This window comes from Platichthys flesus, chromosome 3 (genome assembly GCF_949316205.1).
Source record: "Platichthys flesus chromosome 3, fPlaFle2.1, whole genome shotgun sequence".
In the NCBI taxonomy this organism is placed as follows: Eukaryota; Metazoa; Chordata; class Actinopteri; order Pleuronectiformes; family Pleuronectidae; genus Platichthys; species Platichthys flesus.
In genome coordinates this window covers 6,764,106-6,784,723 of record NC_084947.1, presented here as the reverse complement: position 1 = coordinate 6,784,723, position 20,618 = coordinate 6,764,106, and the positions used below count along the sequence as shown (strand labels likewise).

The 20,618-nt window shown below is 43.2% G+C and overlaps 2 protein-coding genes across 3 annotated transcripts; one reads left to right on the top strand and one right to left on the bottom strand.

Annotated features, from left to right (window-relative positions):
• The first annotated feature begins 2,272 nt into the window (after positions 1-2,272).
• si:dkey-178e17.3 (somatomedin-B and thrombospondin type-1 domain-containing protein) lies at positions 2,273-14,906 on the top strand. Its single transcript, XM_062381580.1, has 5 exons — positions 2,273-2,722; positions 10,006-10,191; positions 10,632-10,722; positions 12,689-12,847; positions 13,512-14,906. Exons 1-5 carry the CDS (start codon positions 2,473-2,475, stop codon positions 13,615-13,617), a joined length of 792 nt encoding a protein of 263 aa, XP_062237564.1. The 5' UTR covers positions 2,273-2,472; the 3' UTR covers positions 13,618-14,906.
• Positions 14,907-17,345: 2,439 nt separating this feature from the next.
• snap29 (synaptosome associated protein 29) lies at positions 17,346-20,546 on the bottom strand. 2 transcript variants are annotated; one of them, XM_062382180.1, is made up of 6 exons: positions 20,450-20,546; positions 19,429-19,665; positions 19,081-19,274; positions 18,892-18,971; positions 18,700-18,804; positions 17,346-18,442 (listed from the first exon to the last, which is right to left on the bottom strand). In XM_062382180.1, the coding sequence occupies exons 2-6, from the start codon at positions 19,663-19,665 to the stop codon at positions 18,282-18,284; spliced, it is 777 nt and encodes a 258-aa protein (XP_062238164.1). In that variant the 5' UTR covers positions 20,450-20,546; the 3' UTR covers positions 17,346-18,281. The 2 variants fall into 2 exon arrangements, with proteins under 2 accessions (XP_062238164.1, XP_062238163.1); XM_062382179.1 differs by lacking the exon at positions 20,450-20,546 and adding an exon at positions 20,209-20,415.
• Between the last annotated feature and the right edge of the window lie 72 nt (positions 20,547-20,618).

The window sequence follows — 20,618 nt, the reverse complement described above, 5'->3', positions numbered from 1 at the left end:
GCTCATTTAGAGGGAATCAACTATCATTTCTCTCTCTCTCTCTCTCTCTCTCTCTCTCTTTCTCACTCCATCTCATAGTCTCTTATTCACTCACACACACATTCACCAATTAATGAAGATTCAAATGTCCAGTTCTATTTCTAAACCTCTCGCAGAAGTGTATGTTAAACTGAACAATCATCTTGAAACAACCAGCACCAAGATGTTCAGCCTCTGGTGTAATGTTCAGTTATTTGAAATGATCTCAGAGACGTAAAATGGTTTCAAAACTTTGTCAACAACATGAAGCCAGAGTATCTTGCAGGGATATGTAAGTTGAAATTGATATAAATATAAGAATAAAATAACATTAAAATGGAAAATACCCAAGTAAAGTGTCTAAGAAACTTATTTTTATTTACAGGTGGGAGTGTGAAGGTGTTGGACGCTGGAGCATCAGTGAACCACACAGCAGAATTACGGTCCATACTGGAATGACAGCATGAACTGGTGAGACTCAAAGAGCAAATACATGATTAGAACTCCATTTTAAACACTAGGGGGAGCTGTTGCCAGAGACACAAATAATCTGTGATCCTCACCCTCCTTCATCCTGCGGCACACGCACTTCAGTGATGAGAGACGCCTCCTCTCTCCCCTCATATCTGTACAAAAGGTCTTTATGAGGAGGGTCAGAGCCCCCGCTCGCCTCCCTTCATCCTAACATCATCACCCCCCCCCCCATCTCTCCTCTCTGCTGTTGAGGACAAGATTGTTTCAAAAGAGAGACAGAAAAGAAAAATACCTCTCATCATCTAAAGACTCATACAACAGCTCGGGCTGAAACTCATAAAACTTGTTCTGCTAGTGTACGTCAGTGGCTCTGAACCATTGAGACTTAAGGAATCATGACAATCCAGATGTGATCAAAAATTATAATCATAGTCTAAAAAGGAGCCTTGTGAGTCAGTTACAGTCTAATAGGTTGGACGCCATAGAGCACTTCCATATTGTTATAGAATTGCTGAGCAATTTAAATTGACCATTTTACCAAAAAATAAGTTTTGATACTGAAAATGTAAAGTCAACTTACTCTTGTGGTGTTTCCTTTTTTTTCTTGGAAAGACTTTTGCCTGGTAATTGAACAACTCTCACATTTTGCAAACAGGGTTTTCTGGTCATAGATGTGTATTTGTTCTATCAAAATAAAATACCAAACTTTTCCAAACTGATCAGTAAAACACTGGATCTTTATTTCTGCCTTTCGGTATAATTGAGATAAAGTGATGTTTCATATGGCTACACTTAGATGAGGGAGATTCTCCTTGTGGGAGTCCACCTCTCACATCGAAGCTTATTAAATCAATGTGAATGTAAATAAAAAAACTTTTTCCTTATTGTTAGGATCTCGAAGAGGTTGAAATTTAAAAAAGATCCCTGTTACCCCACTGGATGTTTGGGGGATGGGGGGTGCATTTAATATGAAACGCTTTTACAGCAACTTTTGATATCCAAACTTTGTCAAAACTGTGTGATTTCCCCACTTTTCTGGACATAAATGGTCTCGTGCCTCTCTCGTGCTGCTGCTCTTCTACAGTAGCCTGTCTCCCATCGCTCAGTTTCTCCTCCACAGCCTCCATTCAGCCGGAGCCGGTGAAGTGGAAGTAATCTCATTGTTCTCCAGTCTTTCTCTCGACAGGCTGACTTCTGCGGGATCAGTGGAGATGGGTTTGATGCTGCAGCTCAACAGGGACCACTCCACTTCTCTACAAGCGGCTGCGGACTGGAACCGTGATCCAGTAAATCTCTCTTTTATTTAATCATATTTATAAAGTGGCCGCGCCGCTGTCCTTGGTGCTGAATGCGTTTTTCTGATAGGGAGCTCGAACTGATCTGACTGGTTTTAGATGTAACTTTGCATCGCTGCTTGAAGATGTTTGAGTGAATACAACTGACACGCACTTGTCTTTTCACTTTTCACAACAGCAGTTTTGGGATTCCTGGAATTAGTTTGTCGTCCCAGCTTTGGTGCAACACTGCGAGTCAATAAAAATATCTATATATGTGTATGTTTTGCATATATTAGTGGTCCAACACATTGTTAGGATATATACTACTTACGTCTGTGCTTTTTTGGGACATATTTCGCAAAAAAGCCAAAGAGAGAGACAGAGAGAGCGAGAGAGAGAGAGAGAGGTTGTACTGTAAGTCTTTCCCAATAACCAACAGTAGCTCCAAGGGGCGGTGTCCGACAGAGGAGGAGAGCTGGTGCACACACAAACTCCACTTTTACGCATCAGTTGTTCAAGCGCAGCGGTCATCTCATTCCTCTCCTCGTCAATGGGACCATGTTGCACTTGGATTCTATATAGAAAAACCACCATCTGTGTCGTGATAATATCATTTATTTTCAAGCACGACCAAAAGTGAAGAACACACCAGCAGCAGAGTGCGTGCACGTGGAACCAAGTAGACCCAGAGAAGTTTTCCGTCATGGGAGCGCGTGGATGGAGCTCGGCGCGTCTTGGCTTCGTCGTTTGTGGATATTTGGCGTTTTTCTGCGCAGAGATTGTTCCGCGGGCTGAGGCGGGCTGCGGGGAGAGGGAGAGCCCGAACTGCTGCACCGGCCGGAATAACGAATGCTCCGAGTACAGCAAGAGAAAAACGGTGTGCTACTGTGATACCTACTGTCAGAAGACCGGAGACTGCTGCGAGGACTACCAGCGGGTGTGCCAAATATCTGGTAAGTTGCTTGTTCTATGAAATCTGACGTCAAATGACTTCATGTAACTTCTAATATAGTTAACACATGTAGTGTAGAGAATGTGTTTCCTCTCCAGAGATACTTGTTGTTCCTTGTTGTACAGTTAGAGACAGAGATGGCTGGCAGTGAGGTGACACAGAGACAGTGAGACATACTACACATAGCTGTCTCCAGTGCCCCCATTACGGCTGTTTGTTTTAAGTGGGAAGCCAGAGATGATTAGGAGGGGAATCCGCTGTCTTCGTGGTGCAGTGTTTCCCAACAGCAGGTTGTGTTTATGTGTTTTCAAGTTTGTAGGCTTGACCCTTGGCCTTCACATCAAAGCTACAAATTGCACAACCCCTGAGATGGCTGGAAAGTGGAGTGAGTGACCACAACAAAGAACAAACGAACTATAAGCACCTCCTTGAGTCTTGAAATTAAAGTTGTTCTCAGACTCCTAAAATGTGAGTGAAGGTAACCTCTTCCCTCATCATCCCCGGCTGCTGCTATATAAGGACAAATGAGGGAGCGGACACCATGGAAACCAGACTGCCAAAGATGGTCAGGATTTGAGCCGAGTTGTGTGTCTGAGATGAAACACACAGGGAAACAGTCATAGCTGTAACCGAGGCTGCTCTTATACAGCACACTGAAGCATCTCAAGTTCATGTGTGAGGTACACTCAGGGTGGGACCCTCACCTTAAGTGCACACTAACAAGCACCTGCAGGGAGCATGCGACGAGTTAAAGAGCTTTTAAAAGCACACTGTTTACCTGGATGTGTGTTGGAGACGTGAAAAGGCTTAAATCAATCTCATGTGTACAAAATACTGCGATGGAAGTACTAGTACACTTTTTTAAACCTCGCTGTTTACGGCAACACCATCTGAACCACCTGCTAATTACCAAATGAACAAACTTGTATACTTCACATTATAACTAGTCTCATGTAGCATATGGCTTTATCACGTCAACATATGAATACTTTTTCACAACTTGAGACATAACCTTTATTTAGGTAAAACTCAGTAGAACTTCAGTAAAAAACATATCTGTATGTTGAAGGGAATATAGAGCCCCAACTTCTGTGTTTTTGTATTTGTAGAGACAATGAATCCATCGAATGAAGCATCATTGGACTTTTCTAATCAATCCACAGTTTTCATCTGGATTGCTTAATGTTAGACAGAAGAAAAGTTTGTCTGGAGTTTTGATTAAATGTGACATCTTGACCAGAAAGCTAAAACAAACTAAAAAGCAATAATCGCTCTTCAGGTGTGCAGAGAATACAGAATATTGCACAAACACAAAGTTGTGTTTATGCTGTCTTGAAGCGAAGTTTCTCAGTATAACACACTCTCCATTGCTCTCATGTTGCCCTCAGTCAAAGAAATATGTAGAGTTAGCGTTCATCGTCCAGCTGAGTGGACTCCAGGTATCACATTATCCATCCCATGTGTCTGCCAAGTTGGAAACTGAACAGATTAATCACAGGAAAAGACCTCGGGTCAGTGTTGAGTCATCACTGCACAGTGCAGCAGCAGCTGGTCCCTCAGAGGTCAGCTCACGGCTGCCATGTGCACCGGTTCGACCCCGTGCCAGATCAGGACCGCCTCGCTCCGATGTGATACAGCTCGGAAGAGAAAACCAGAGTCACATGATGGTGTCATGCAGTCGTTACAGGTTGAACAGTGTTTTCCAGACAACTTTGGTATCTGTGAACCAAGAAATATCTTTAAGGAAGGTTATGTGTTCTTGTCTTGGAACGAGACCGTGACCTTTGAACCCTGTGTGGTCCAGTGAGCAGCGAGCACCTTGACCTCTGGAGCATCTGCACAGTGTAAACACCGCCTGCGTCTTGTGGCTCGACTCCATCAAAACACCCTGATATTTTCTCACGCACATTTACACGGAGACTTTATCTGAGGCTCTGTAACGCATCAAGGAGTCTGTCTGTGTGCCGTCCCTCACTGTCTGTAATTAACACGTGTCAGCTGAAGCCGAGCAAAGAGCGCGGAGTGGGTGACATCAGAGGAGAGACAGAGAACACAGCAGCAGACTGTTTGTACCACTTGGACCCAAACTCTCGAAGCTCTTCAGCGAGCGATACCGTTCTCTCCGGAGATGTTGCTCTGATGAAGCATACGGCAGGAATGTGTTGCTGTGAGTAAACAGTGCGGAGGATGTTCCTGTGTGACACGAGTCAGATGTTGTTGCCGTTACGGGCTGTGAGGAGTCGACTTAAAACAAGTAGAGTTTGGGGTGGAATGTTTAGAGGAAGAAATAATCCTCCCTACAACACACTGCAAGTCTGGCAAAGCTCAGTGGATATGTGGAATCGTCAACAATGGGCAAATGTTACTTTCTCAAGGAAAATAAATTTAAATATCTTAGTTCAGATGTTTGTGGAAACATGTTCTAAAGGTTTTTTGATGCATTGGAAACTACAGGAATGAATAATGGAGTTACAGGGCTGTGCTGACTTTCAGGTAAACAGTCAAGTTAAATCTGATTATCATCTATAACAATAAATATATTTCACCCCTGTTCGTTGGTTTGTTGGATTGTAAACAAGATTCCAACTTTGTGGAAGGATTCAGTATAGGTCAGGAAAGAATCCAGTAAATTTTTAATATTGTGACGTTATGATAATTCATGGAAATTGATGATAAAACCACAATTGTACAATTTGGTGCAGATCAAAATAAAGGTATAAGGGTAAAACCAAATATGTAAATCTTAATGCCTGGCTTGGGAAGGTTAATTATTTGACTGTGTATTTTTTGCCAAAATTATTAAACAAAAAAAATCTGATTCTTAAACTTCCTTGCTGAGCAGAAAGTTTTTAAAACTAAACACTCACAAGCACATTCTGTATGTGTGGACAAATACATTGTTGAGAAGATGTTTATTTCTGTACTGAGAGAAGCCTTCCTACATATTTGTGTTGCAGCTTCAACAACAGATGTGAGACACTTTTTTTTGGGACCTAAATTATTCTGGGCTTTTGCTTTCTTTTTCTCATTAGCTACAGGGTCACTCAGGGTAGCCAAGCGGCATTCTGGGAAATAAAGTAAATGACTGTCTGAGGCAGAAGTGGAGGAGGAGGCAGGTTAAGAGGATGAACCAAAAGCACCACAAGGCACCTCTTGGGTTTAGAGCGCTGGATGTCACTAATGAATAACACTTTACTACTTTCTTATCACATCATTTTCGTCTCTGCGTCACACAGAGTCTGTAATTCCTCGTTCCTCTTCACGAACTCCTCTCCTCTCCTCGCCGCCGGTGGAGTCTGGTAATTCTCATTTCGGCAGGATGACATATTGTAGCCTCTGCCTCAGATACACAAGGGGTTTGCCCATCAGTCATCCGTCTCCCCTGCTGGCTCCTCTGCTTCGCTTCCTTTCCTCCAGGGCAAAGTATGTTGTCATACCTCCATGTTTGCTTCTGTCCATCCAGCTTCACTCCCTCCTTCTCCTCCTCGCTTCCCACATGTTCTTTAACCTTGGCCGCTATGAATAGTGGATGTTTTTGCCAAGCTTGGCTGCAGCGTCCCAGCTGCTGGAGACAGCTTACCGTCATGTTTCTGCAGGTAGGAGCCAGTGTTCAGGATGGATGCATTAGTTTGTGTACCATGTCTGCGGCTATAATCCTTATAATGAAGTGTCAGGAAGCCATGTGATGCAAACGTCACCTTCGGTCTTGTTATTTCAAAAGAAAACCTGACCCAGCTGTGTTTGGAATGAATCCTTTTAATGAGTTGGTTTTGTTGGCTCCTCTTTTCAAGGTGTCTACAGGAAACATTTATGCGCTAACCCGTTATTAGGGCTCAGTCCAGTGTCCTTCACCCCTATTAACAGGCTTATTGTGTTGCCGAACATTATAGGGCTTGTCTGATGGGACCGCGGCCCAGCACATCCCTTTGGGAGGGAGACTGTGGAGGTTTGGAGGTGCAGTGGTCCTCCAGAGCTGCTCGACATCTGGGTCCCATCAGAGAGGAGGTGGGGGGGCTGAGGCGGTGGCCCGAGGAGGGGGAGGGAAAGTGGAAAGCTGGTCCACAAAAAAAAAAGGAGACAGATGGAGGAGAAAGAACAAGGGAGAGAGTGGGACAAAGTGATAAAGGGAGAAGGAGATAAAGCAAATTGGGCGGGCAGGGCTGATACCTCTTTTGTCTCGAAACCCTAAAATGGAAGCAGGATTCAAGGAGAGGGAGAGGAAAAGCAAAGGAATGCAAATGCTAAGAAGCAAGATAGTGCACCATTATCTGACTGTAACAAGTGTGAGAGGAGACTGGCTGACAAGTTGGGAGATAAAAGAGCTGATGCTGGGTACACATTCAGGACCACAGTGTTTCAGAATATGTGGTGTTTGTCTGAAGCTCTGCCAGCTGCCACGGAAATTAGCAACATTCCCACAAACTCTGTCCAAGCAAAGTCTCAACTGTTTCAATGGGATCCCTGCATTGGTAGTAAGTAGCTGGTTGACAAAAAAAACTTCAGGACCTTTAAATTCAGTGAAATACGTTTATTTTAAACTCAAAACAAATGGTGCATCCAACATTGACTTTATATATTTCAATTACATATTAAAGCTCCAAAGAATCACAGTGTAAGTTACAAAGTTAAACTTACATATAAATATATACATTAAACACCAAGTTCATTTGATCAAATCCCTCAAGTTATTAGATCTGTTTACTCTACTAAATAAAAAAATTGTAATAAAGTTACTTGGAACTTTAATATGTAATTGAAATACTTCAAGTCACCGTTTTATCATTTTAATGTTCTGACTTTACCCTGTGCTTCACAAGATTAGAGCAGACACACGTTGACAGATAAAACTGTCTCCTTCAAGATAAAACGTTTTCAAACACTTTGTAAAAGTATCAGCGCATTGAAAAAAAAGGAAAAGCTAAACTTGCTGACAACGAGCGCCGTTTGTTTCCTGTATGAGGGTCAGAGGTCAGAGGTGGTGGCGTACTTTCCAGTTGGGGACTTTCTCTTCAACAATGGAAACAGAGGACACTGTGAGCTGTGGGTCAGGCTGTGTCAGGCTGTCAGCAGGGTTATCATGTGCTCGGTGGGACTGTCGCTGCAGTGGTACCAGAGAGAGAGAGAGAGAGAGAGAGAGAGAGGGAGAGCTGTGGACCACCAGCGTTTGGTAATTAACTTGTGACCTCTGGTGGCTTGGGGGGGCCGACAGGCTGAGACTTCCAGACCGAGCCTGAGTCCTGTTTGCATGTATGTCTGCGTCGAAACAGCAACATAGAAACTGGTCCTGTGAACGTCAGAGGATGTAGGAGCGGGAAGGAAAGGCGAGGAGACAGGGGCAAGGACAAAAAGAGGAGGCGTGGGGGAGGAGGAGGAGGAGGAGGAGGAGGAGGAGGAGGAGGAGGAAGTTGATACGGTTGTGGGGTTTTGATGCGATCACGCCCTTCAGTGTTCTCTCAAGAAACTCTACACAGAGAAACGTGCACGTCTGTTGGTTTTAGGGCGATGACTGAGGATGGAACAAGTCCAAGTGGGTGGGTTTATCTGACAGGACTTGTTTTCGATATGTGTGTGCGAGTGTGTGTGTGTGTGTGAGTGTGTGTGTGTGTGTGTGTGGTGATCTGGGAAAAGCGAGTGTCAGGTGGGCAGCACTAATGTGCAGGAATGCAGAGATTCCACAGTGGCTTTGTGGATCGGCTGTGTCACTGAGACAGCCGCCCCCCCCCCCCCCCTCCGAAACCCCAACAGGACCATGGGAATGAACTAAACAGGCGGTACCTTGAAAGCTCCCTCTCGCTCTCTGTTTTTCTCTCTCACACAAACACACACACACACACACACACGTACTTATACACTTGCAGCATTGTACAGTGTGGGTGGGAGAACGTTATAAAGACTCATCGGATTACATTCAGTTGTTGTGTACAGTATTCACCATCGTCTCCTTTTGTCTAACCTCACAAAGAAAACCCGAGCGCTCCAAACTGTGGGCACTTGCTCTCATCAAATTATGAAGCACCACTCGGCTAATTTCCTGAAAAACCATCTTGTGTTCTACATGTTTTTGTTTGCTTGTGTCTATTTGTGTGTGAGTACCCGAGAGCCTTTCCCCTTCTTTGTTTTTCCGTTCATGAAAGCTAGACTTCCTCCCCAAAACAAGGCCGTTAAATGTTTGTCACTATTAAATGTGTGTGTGTGCGTCGGACCAGGCCTGATTGCAGCTGGAGACTCGTGGCTTTGATCAGAGGAGCCATCGGACTAATACAGCTTCCTCTTGGCCTGATGTAATTGCCATGTAATGCCCAGTGAACAGGGGGAGCCTGATTGCCCCTGCTGCTGCGGCTGCTGCTGCTGCTGTGTTTATGTGTTATGTTGTATTTGTGTGTGCATGTGTGTTGAAGTGTGGGTCAGAGGGAAACACAGGATGCAAAATAAGACCCCTATTTAAATGGCCCCCTCCGCTCATCTGACTTGGGTCGCAGACTTCCTGAGTCTGGGGTTTGGACTGGTCTGAGATTAGTCGATGGTAATGAGCCGGCCCCTCTGCACCCACGTACCTGAGTAAACGCTCCGTGCAGTGTCATGCGGGCCTGTGTCTGGGTGTGTGTTGCAGCTCACACTCTCAGTCATGCAGTAAGACATGGCAGGACCGATTAGGGAATGAATTATCTGCAGCAAGGCAGCACTCATTCCTCAGCATTAAAGATGTGTAATGCTATCACAGCTGGAGCTTGTCAGTGTCACAAAATAGGTTTCTTTCTCGTTTGCACTTTACATTAAACTTTAAACTTAATTTAACGTTGAATAAACATTTAACTGCAATCACACTCAGTAGAACTCAACCGTCAAGGCCCAACAGTTCCTTTGGATTCCATCAAGCTGCACCAGATAACACACATTCAAAGATATCAGTTCCCTGTATATTCGTGATTTCATCTACATCCATGAATTATTAACCAAAATGCCAAATTCGCCTCTTGACAAAAAAAAATCCTTGATCCGCCCCAGATCGGGATTGACACCAAACTTAAATGGGTTCTGTCTCGACCCCCCGTATCCCACCAACTCTCGTGGTATTCCATCCTTTACTGTTTTCATTATCCTGTGAAGTAACAGATAGACAAACAAACAAACACAGACCAAAACATTCAACCACACTTTAACCAAAAACAAGAAGAAGAGGGTTTAGATGATTTATTTATTTTATTTCACTCCTTATTTCATGTTTCTGCTGCTGTTTATCAAATAAAACCCTGAGATGATCTGTGTATTTTCCTGCTTCCCTAGCAGCCATTGACTGTGTGGTGGGATCATGGGGTCCCTGGTCAGCATGCACGTCTCCGTGTGGAGTCGGCAGCACAGAGAGGAGTCGCCAGGTTTCTGTTCCCCCCAGAAATGGAGGCACGCCCTGTCCAGACCTCAAGCAGCGTCGAGGATGCTTCGGGAACAACGCCATATGCAGCACTGCCAAAGGTCAGAACATGACTTTACTATGTGTCCACAGGTGTTCAGACTCGCACCGACTCCTGCTCTGAAGGCTGTCACATTTCACTTTGGTATTTCAGTATTCTCTGGGATACGTCTCTCTCTCTCCCTCCGGTTTCACTCTAAGCAACACATATCTCCACAAGCCTTATCTCCAGCTGCACTGTTTCAAACGCCTCCGTTATGCTCTTTATGTTGGGATTGGCACCAAACTTAAACTGGTGATAAAACACCAGAACACAAATGAACACTTACATGGAAAGACTTCCGTTGAACACAGAGTTCCATTGCACTTCACATCACTTTAATGAACTAATAAACGATTACAAAATTAGTATTTTTTTAGTCCTATTTGTGCAACTAGATGCTGCTTCCACACAGTGTGCTTATATGACTTCCACCTCTCCATCCCCACACCTGACTTTCAGAGGTGGCAAAGATCCTGCCTGACTCTTTCAAGAGGAGCTTCAAAGACCCGTGGAGACGACCACACATGCTGATGAAGGAGGAGAAGGCCAGGTAAGGCCTCCATTATCAGTCTGCAAACAAACACACAGCTCCGCTCGCCACTGACCCGGCTCAACTGGATTTCCTCCGTACAACCGGCTTTCATGTTCAATCAGTGCAGAGAGGAAGTCATTGCAGCTGAACTGCATCAAGTGTTGAATGATCCGTCTGCACTGAGACTGGGATTCTGATTCTTACAGCAGTGATTTTATATGAGAAAACTCTCTGATTTTCAGATAACTGTTTTTCTTTGACTCCAGCCCTGAGCTCCGAGACTGCAGGTTGAAGCTGCTCTGTTTCGAGCCTCATATCAGTGTTTCCCTGGTTTTCAATGTCACTTTAAATCCCCAAAAGATTAGAGAGGACCATGGCTAAGGTTGCCATAGCGAGCATCACCTTGAAAGTGTTGTGACTATGTAACATGATCACCGTCTGTGAGGATTTGCATCATGCGCTGACCTTTACTGATAAGGCAGCTTTAATCCGTGTGAAGGTAAGACCGTCCTGCGCAGACGTCGTCTTTGACCTGCTCTGATTGCTGATGTGCTCACAGATGGAAAAATCAAACAGCCAGGAACAGAATCCTGGCAGGTTCCCTGACGGCCCTCGTCTTTTTTACACTGATTAAATTGGACATCGAAACCTGTGTTTTGACTGAAGCACAAAGCATCAGGGGATTGGACGCACATTACTCATAAATGTTAGAAAGGATATGGTTGATACAGAGTTCAGGTTTCACACAGACACCTGGTGCTTTGACAGGTCACCTGTGTTCTCATGTGTTTACACGAGATTAAATGATGATCGTACACTTGTCATCATTATCTCTGTGAAATTATCCGGATGAGTAATATTTTCAGAAGTTATCCTGTAGTTCTTAATAGAAAGACCTGTTCTAATTCCTGGAAGACATTACATCTATCAGGGATTAAGGCCTTAAGGTTTTTATCATGACAGGACTGTAGTTTAGTGGTATGCATGAAAATGTATAGCTTTTGAAGTTGGTTAGGTTTTACAGCATAAATAAGTCTAATAAAGAGAAGGGGAAAGGGGAAATTCCACTGCAGTGGCTGTGTGTGTGTGTGTGTGTGTGTGTGTGAACGTGTTCTTCATGTGTATAGATCGTCATTAAACTTGTTATTACAGTATAATTTCCAAAAAGATACCAAATACTTATGCTAATGAAAAACTTCCAACAGAATCCATTAAGCATAAAATATACATTTAAGGTATCTTAGATATCTTAACTCGACCTTGTCCACTTTGATCATTCACTGCTTTGTATTCACAATCACTCCAAATCAGATCTGACTAAAGACAATGCACGATATTAAAAAATATATATTTCAACGTTCCTGGTGGGCAATGTCTCCGGGATTCTTTCTGAGAATGTTTTCTTTGATGGTACATCCAACAGGGTCACAGTGTTTTGTCACAGCTGACTGAATCACAGACAAAATAAATAGTGCAGGAGGTTAAAGTGTCTGCCAGAGAACACAGTGATCAGCAAAACAAGACTTTATTATTGTTCCCAGTGCACAGACTGAGCTGTGTTGATGTCAGGGAACAACAGGCAACTCTGCTGGATCATCTTCAAATGGAGCAGCATCTCTTATCAGCAACTTTTATTTGTCTCTCGTCTGCTTATAATGAAGCCGAGCTGGAGGAGGAGGAGGAGGAGGAGGAGGAGGAGGAGGAGGAGGAGGAGGAGGAGGAGGAGGAGGCCTGTGTCAGTCTCACTTTATTTTGACGGATGCAGACGTGAGTGAATGATTAAAGTTCAAAACTCAAACTCAGAGGGAAACCAAGGCCCATAGTGCACTCATCCCACAGATCTGGTAATGAAGGATGAATATTTGTTCTGGATCCATCCCCAGGATCCCAGCTACACATTGTAGGGTCCTAGCTCTATTTCCTACCAAATAGTAGCTGAGGATATATGACATTATTTGTGTCCTTCTTCTCTCTGTGCTTGCAGTTACTGTGTGTACCTGCGGGTGAAGCAGACCAGTGCAGCATGTAAACTCAAACTGTGGAGTGCTCAGCTGGTGAGAGAGAGGCTGATCTGCGCTGAGTGTCAGAGCGATGCCATGTCGAAGTCGGACCGCTGCGGAGGTGACGGCCGGGAGAGCACCAGGTAAACCCAGCAAGAGCCTGAAGATATGTTCACCCACTGAGTTCAACTCAGTTCAGAAGCCCATGAGTTCAAACTAATTATTAAATGTTTTAGGTGTGTGCGAATAGTAAAAGTTACAGAGTGCTGAATGTCTATGGGATCAAATAGAAAGGACACAACTTCCAGAACCTTTGTCAATATGTAATTTACAGCCCAAATCTGAGTCAGACAGATCATCAATCTGTGACAAATTTAAACAGAGCTGCTAACATGCTAACCGACCCCATAGATAGACAATCACACATTGAGCTTAACTAAAGTCAGCATGTGCAGAGTCATAAAAAAAACATTGTTTGGGTATTTATACAGATATTCTAAAGGCAAAATATTTATACCTAATAAAACAAATAAATAATGTAAAATGTAAAAAATATCAATTGTCTGTAAAATAGAAATCCTCTGATACAGTAAAGCCACTGTGTGTATAACTTTGGGTGAAAGCAACAACTTTGTGCTTTTAGTGTTTCCCAACATAAAAATCCTTCTGAATAATATGAAACCTGCGATAATCACTTCAAACTCTCACAGAAAGTGGATTGTTATGCATCAAATGAAGAAACACTTAATGCATACAGTGTAGTGTAATGAACGAGTCACGTGTCTGATGCAGTGGTTTCATTCCCAGGACGTTCTGGGCAGCAGCTTCAGTCCCAGGATGTCACGGCTCCTGGGTCCGGGAGTCGTCTTCAGAGGGCTGCCGCTGTCCTCCCTACTCCGTGCTCTTTGTGTGAGCCGACGTTCGAACCCCGGACATCCGTGTGCAGGGACGACATTCCCCTCGACGCCCCCTACTCACTGTGGAGCGCCCTGCCAGCCAAGCCACACCCCTTCAATCCAGGTCCTTGGATGGGTAGCTCAAGGAGATCAACAGCATCCTGCCACTTTTTTGTCTTTTTCACCTCATACTCTGTACTGTATAAACTATTACTATAAGCACACAGAAATCGTTTTGCATTTAACTTCAGATTTCCCCGCCACATTATGTACTTTCTCTCCTATAAAGCACAGCAACATCTAAATACCTTTTTACCTCTCAATCTTTGCTATCTACCTCCATCAATGCAAGTGCATTTTGTTAATGCATAATGTATAAATATATAAATATATTATTTTGCTTTATACATTTTCTACTTTTGATTGTTTATGTGTAATGTATATGTGTCTATATAGCTACACTTGTTGTATCCAACAGTTTAAACACCAAACACCCAGTTTAAGCCCCGATTCACAGGGCCCTCAATCACCTGCTGGCTAGAGATGCTGAAAACTGGTTCAAATCTTATCCATCGCTAGAATCCTTAAGCCAATATGTATGTGTATTTTTACCGTTTTGTCCCTGTGGTCATTTCTTTTTTAACAAAACATTAATGCCAGCAAGTCAAGGTGAATATCAGGTATTGATTCTCAGGTGCTTCGATTTTGTGTCTCTGTCTCCCATCGAGCTTCCTCGTTCACGTCTGCCTCTTCTCACGGCGAGTCACCGATGTTTTTCAGGGTTTAGAAAGTGACTCACCCCTGAAATCAGTCCCATCTGTTTAGACCTAATATTGTTGGAGAGGAAAAAAGAGCCATTGAAGAGAATTTCACTATGGTTCTCTCTGTCCTCGGTGGCCAAGACTGAAAGGAAAGGCTTCGTCAATGTTTTTCTCTGTGTCACTCTCACTTCGCGAGGGAGTTCAATCCAATTAGAGTATCTTCCAATACAAGTATCCCTTATTTTGATAATCAGCAAAGTGTCCTCCCACCTCCTCGCACTGTTCCTCCTTTTCTTCTCTCCTCTGACTACATGTTTTCTCTCAAAGAAACTGTCAAAATTCCCCAACATCTCTTGTTCGCCTGGTTTTATACGAGGACTCGTGTAGCACCAGTAAAACTCTCTCCTCCCTGCAACTCTCCGACTTTCTCTCCCTTGTCTGTGCCTATGTTTGTGTGTTTATTTATTATAAAGCAAGCGATGATTTTATTAGTGCAGCGCAGTATACTCTGTACACTGTCCATCAGTAAGAAAATAAACAACTATACTGTCACCCCTTCTCCCTCCCTTGTCATATTTTTCTAACGTGGGTGTTTCAGTGCATCACGGCACTTCTATCCATCAATAAAACAGATTTTCTTTACACAGAACGAGCATTTCTGACTTCTCCCCTCTGCAATTACCACCATGAGCGCAGCGCTGCTCCGTTTGATCAGTGTTTACATGCAGCGGCTCACAGTTTAACAGGAGAGAACACACACAACTCATGCCCATCCACACATTTCTCTTGCATTCCTGGCATTCTAACCTCTGGTGTAAATGGGATGACGACAAGCAAAATGTCGGCTAATGTGTATAATCATGCATTTCAGCCACATTCTCCTGCAATTTGGGGTTTGCTCTCGTTATGTAAGTGTCAGATATGATGTGTGGACGGACGAAACAAGTGGCTGAGACGCTGGACGGCTCAAATCATGTCAGAGTACTTCTTTCTCTTGTGTTTAACCAAGAGGGTAAAGAGGATGAGTGAGGTAAAGAGACATTAGGGAAACATTTGAGGGCTGAATGTTACACGTGTCATTAAGAATTCATTACAGGACACATTTCTGTCCGAGAATTGAAAATAAACATAGAAAAACACCAGAGACTTGACCACTGAACTGGAATCTGATCATGTCATGGATAACATGCACATCGGCCTCAGATATATGAAAGCAAGAGGTCCAAGATCGATAAATGGGTGCTTTTATTTTAGCCTTTGAGAAACTCATACCTGTGGCTTCTTTCTTGCGTTTCCGAGGCACTTGAACTTCACCTCCTCCATAATCTCTCCAGCCGCCCTCCCTTCTTTCTCTGCCCTCCTCATCCCTCCCTCCTGCCTCTCTGCCAGCTCCCTACCAAACTCCCCTCCGTCAGCACAACTCTTTATTTTCTCTTACTACAACAGTGGCAATAGAGTGCTGTCAGCCTGACAGTCCATCCCCTCTGAGGCAGGCTCAGAGGGGAGCTCTGCCTCTGCTGCTAACCCGCTTTCCAAAGGGCAGGAAGGCCCGTCTCTAGCCCAGTGCCTGATGGGCTCCGACAGCAGTGTGTTCTGGGATTACGCCCGCTGAAAGGGGGGGCATTCCAGCACCGACGGCCTTTGTCACAGCACGGCCACTGTTTGCTTTTGACAAGACAGCTGTTCAAAGCCCTCACGGCCCCCATGGCTGGCGTGAAGGGAAAGAATCCAGAGGTGACTTCCGTTTATCGGTGGTGTTGGTGGATGTGTGGCAGCACCTCTACCTGAGTTCTATTCTCCGGCACGCTAATCTGCAGCCAGAGTTCCATCATCTTCAACAGTCACATTGCGAAGGCTCTACTGAATTCATGGAAACATGTCACTGCTGTGAAAAAACAAGGTCCAACCTTAAGAAACACATTTAAGACATTTCGGCCCTGCATCTACAAAAGTAATGCCTCCAAGTTTGTTATTGATTATAAAAAGGAAATTGAAACATGCTCCAACACAGAAATCTCAAAGAAAGTTTAAGTAACTGCAGCAAAAAACGTCTTAGATTCATATTCCTGCATGTTTGATGTTTTGTTCCTCACTCATTCAGCTAGGTCTTAAAGTACAGATAAAACATATTGATACAAATACAGTAAATAGTTACAAATATGCCAGAGGTGTCACAAATATGTGTTTTTTGGTCCAGACATGCAGGGGCCTCCCTCAGCTCAGGGCCCTGGACATCCCAGTATCCCCATTTTCTCCTATGCAGCGGCCCCAGTGGTGTGTATGTGTGCGCTTTTGGGGATGTGTGTACTGTAATTAGCAAGTCATCCTAATGAAGGCTTGTTGTCTGTGTGGAAGCAGCTGGTCCTACACCGAGGAATGATAATGAATAGACACTTGGACATGAGGACCTGAGCATCACATAGCAACACAGCTGGTGCACAACAGGCCCAGTGGAGGAAAAACACACACAACCTGAGAGGATCATAGGCGCATTCAGACAGAATCATGCGTCATTATAAAGACAAATATATGATTCCCAGTGGAATAACCAATAACAGTAAAGTATGATAATCTTATAAAAGGCTTAAGAAGATAAAAAGATAAGGTGTCTCTGTTTCGGATCCCTTCCAGGAAATAGTCGGTTACGTTCAGTCCTTAGGGATAAAAATGTATTATTCTATAATTCATTCTTTTAAAATTCACCCAGCTCATGTATTTCATGGCTTTTAATTCCAATGCAAACCAATAGCTGTGATACATTTGAGGTGATAAACGGTAACTCTGGTGTATTGCTAGAGGTTCAGGCCAATTCAGCCCTACAATTGTGGCGCCACCTTGTGGTGCTTTTGACTTCCTTCCCCACTACGAACCAGACTAAACTTTAGTGACACCTGACGATTCCCCTTACAATACTTATATTAAGTATGTTGATTTAATTAAAATTCACAATTCACATGATAAATGAAACACCGTGACCCTAAAGCCTCATTTATTTTTTTATTCTTCATAGTTTTATCCGAATATATGTTCATGTAGTTCATCAACTGTGACCTTTTACCCTGGGTACAATTTATATGTATGTATATTCCATCAGTTTCTACAGCTTTTAAATTAAAGCTAACTCTTCAGGCTATATACTCAATTCAATATATAACATTCTGCAGGATTTATTGTGATATAGAGTATATCAATTCAAACATTTTATATAAAGCTATTGAAAGCACGTGGACATGACAATAACTCAAACATAAAAACCTAAATCATACTAAAGTATTTAAAAAGAGAAACTAACTAGATGTAGCAGTGGAGACAGAATAATGGCACAGCACCAACAGCTATTCTAATGGACATACATGTGACCTGTAAGGCAAAGGTGAACGAGCAAGTCTTGCAAAGCATTTTTCTACAAATGTGGAGGCAGGTCCAGGATGTGAATCATACACACACGTCCTGATCAACCTGACACTCTTATGTGAAGAGTCAGCTGACAACACTGAGACAGAAAGGCAGTGGAGCTTAGTGGAGATGAATCAGATTTTGCCAGCACACAGACGCTGCTTAACATCCAATAAACACATGAGAGTATTCCCTTCATATCAAAGAAGAAAATGAATAACATTTTAAGATTGATTCAAGGAGGCATGTGCCAGTGTGCACAGGACAAACATTAAAGAATAAAATCTGTGGTGGGAGGAACTAGTCAATCTTAGATTCATGAACAAATCCAAAAAGAAAAAAGGGAATGTCACTCAAGAAGAGATTGATGTGAACAAAAATATGTCCAGTTATTTACCTGCTAGTTACATATTCCAGTACATTAAAAAAGACTGAATCAAAGAACAAGTGTGTTCAACACAGGCCAGGATGGGAAAGCGAGGATGCTGTATTGTTCTTGTCGCTGTAGGGTGAGTCTGAGTGCTTCATTTAAGGTTTTTAATCTGTTGGTTCGTGTTGATGATCTTGCTGTCCATCTTGTCCACTTTATTAAGTAGGGAATCAATGGAGTCGTCCTGGTCCTCAATCTCACTCTGTAGTCCAAGCCCAAGGTTCTTTAGTCTTCTCAAGCCATCGGACATATCATCTAAGTCATTAACAGAAGAACATCTGAGTCTAGTTACACTGTAGGACACAAAACATTTCACACCTGACCGAGAAAATTCACTTATACAGTGCTATGATTTTACATTTGACAGCATAAACCATTTTAATTGGGTGTAAGGCAAACTATAGTAAATAAAACACTATCATATAAAAATGAGAAATACATCTTCCCCTGTTCCATAAACAATGTTCTATATAACAAAAGACAAAGAAAATGAAAAACAGAAACGTTTTTACCTAAATTGTTGTCGAGGGTCTTGTGTGCCTCCCTAAGTATTCTATTCTGAGGGAGACCATTCTGTTGAGATGAGCTGGCATCTACTGATGCCGCAGCTCCGAATCCTGCAACACATCAATTCAAATGGGTAGTAGCCAGTTTGTGGTGGGGGGTTATGCCATTGTTGACGTTCATGTGTAAACATCTCTTACCTCCTGTATTTCTAAGGTTAGGGTGGCTGGCTTGATACCTTTCATCAACGTCTCTGCTGCCGGACAAGGCATTCTCTAATCTGAAAACGAAAAAGTTAGATAAGCATTGTTTAACGCATTAAGGACAGTCAATGACAAGTAAGTGGAAATATGAAAACCAGTTTATCTGCCATGGCTATGGAACCTTACTTTACACTGGGCTGATAGGCAATAGGCTGCTCAGGTGGGGGCTTTGTCTCTGGCTTAGCCTTGAAGTAATTGACGAGGCCACCCCATACACTCTTTATACTGCTAATGTGCGTCTGGCTAGTTTTCAGGTCCTGATCCATGTTGTCCAACATCTTGTTTGTCCTCTTCAGAGCCTCACCCTGTCGCATCATCTCCTACAGAGCCCAAACCAGTGAGGTAGAGAGGATAGAGAGGAGAGAAAGGGTATAGTGAGAGATATTATGGAAACTTTTGTTGATTGTTAACCTCTCAGAGACTAAATGACTCTTTGTGTTTGCTGCTGCAGAAAAGCAGATTAGCTCAACATACCTCTGCAGTTTCCACACCCATCTTCTCAGATTCGTGGATGAGGCCAAGGGAGCGGTAACTGCTGTCCACAGCAGACTGAGCTGTACGCATCACTTCCTGTTGGAGGTATCGCTGCCTCCTCTCTGGTTCACTCAACCCACTGTCACTGGGTTCATCATCGAAGCCGCGTCTTTTAGGCTTAAAGTCTTCGTCATCGTCGTCATCTGCAAACGGGTTGTGAGTTTTAGGGTACGCCATCTGTGGAGGAGCAACAAGAATTTATGTATAAAAATAAGAACGTTTAACTATTCAACAACACTAACAGGAGAGTGACTAAAAAGAATTTCATCTGGGCACCAAATTTATAGAATTTATAACAGGAATTACTATTATGTGGTAATTTTTTGGCAAAACAATTGATCAATAATGAAAAAACACAACATAAGAAATCATATTTGAGGTTCCTGGACAATTACATCCGGTAACATTTCACATTGAGTAGATTAAGTTCCTTGAAAAGGAAAACCTCAGTTACTCTGCTATGAAAGATTTATAAACGTAGGATTTGAATCGGAGCATTATAAACAACAATAGTAGAACTTTTAACAACCTAAGTAAATCACCTGATTCCTTCTTCCGCCACAACTTGTTTGATTTGACAGATACAAGCCCAACTTTGAGAGGAGGTCGATAACGTTAGCTTCGGACTGTTAGCTTATGCTAGCTAAAAGAAAACGACTTTTAAACAATAAAGACATCTTATCACGACATTTGACACTAATCGTTTACAAACACACTTACCGTTAACGTTACCGTAAAGTACCTGTAGCTGTACGAAAGTTATATTGTGACATGTCAAGCGTTAAACATAGTGAAGGGGTGTTGGCTTGCTAGCCAGCTAACGAGGATCGACAGCCCCCAAATAACAACAACCTTAAACAGACCCCAGGCGGCGCTGTGCCAGGACACGGTGTCTCCTCCTGGTAGAACAGATGAAAAATGAGATTAAACAATAAAACTATGAGGCTGTTAACAGACAAACCTTTGGACGTCAGAGCCGCAGACGTTGTTGCTGCTCAGATGACTGAGCGTCTTCCGGTCACGTTGGGTGACGTCAGCTCAACATTGGTCAACATTACGTGGTCACGTGGCGCATTTGTGTCTTAGTTTCTTTTTTTTGGACTAATATAACTAGTTGCAGTTTCTGAAGC

Coding starts and splice junctions, on each gene's coding strand:
- si:dkey-178e17.3 (XM_062381580.1), top strand. CDS start 2,473: ATGGGAGCGCGTGGATGGAGCTCGGCGCGTCTTGGCTTCGTCGTTTGT. Junction 2,723..10,005: donor GCGGGTGTGCCAAATATCTG/GTAAGTTGCTTG, acceptor CTGCTTCCCTAG/CAGCCATTGACTGTGTGGTG. Junction 10,192..10,631: donor CATATGCAGCACTGCCAAAG/GTCAGAACATGA, acceptor CCTGACTTTCAG/AGGTGGCAAAGATCCTGCCT.
- snap29 (XM_062382180.1), bottom strand. CDS start 19,665: ATGGCGTACCCTAAAACTCACAACCCGTTTGCAGATGACGACGATGAC. Junction 19,275..19,428: donor TGGGTGTGGAAACTGCAGAG/GTATGTTGAGCT, acceptor TGGGCTCTGTAG/GAGATGATGCGACAGGGTGA. Junction 18,972..19,080: donor GCCTATCAGCCCAGTGTAAA/GTAAGGTTCCAT, acceptor TTTCGTTTTCAG/ATTAGAGAATGCCTTGTCCG.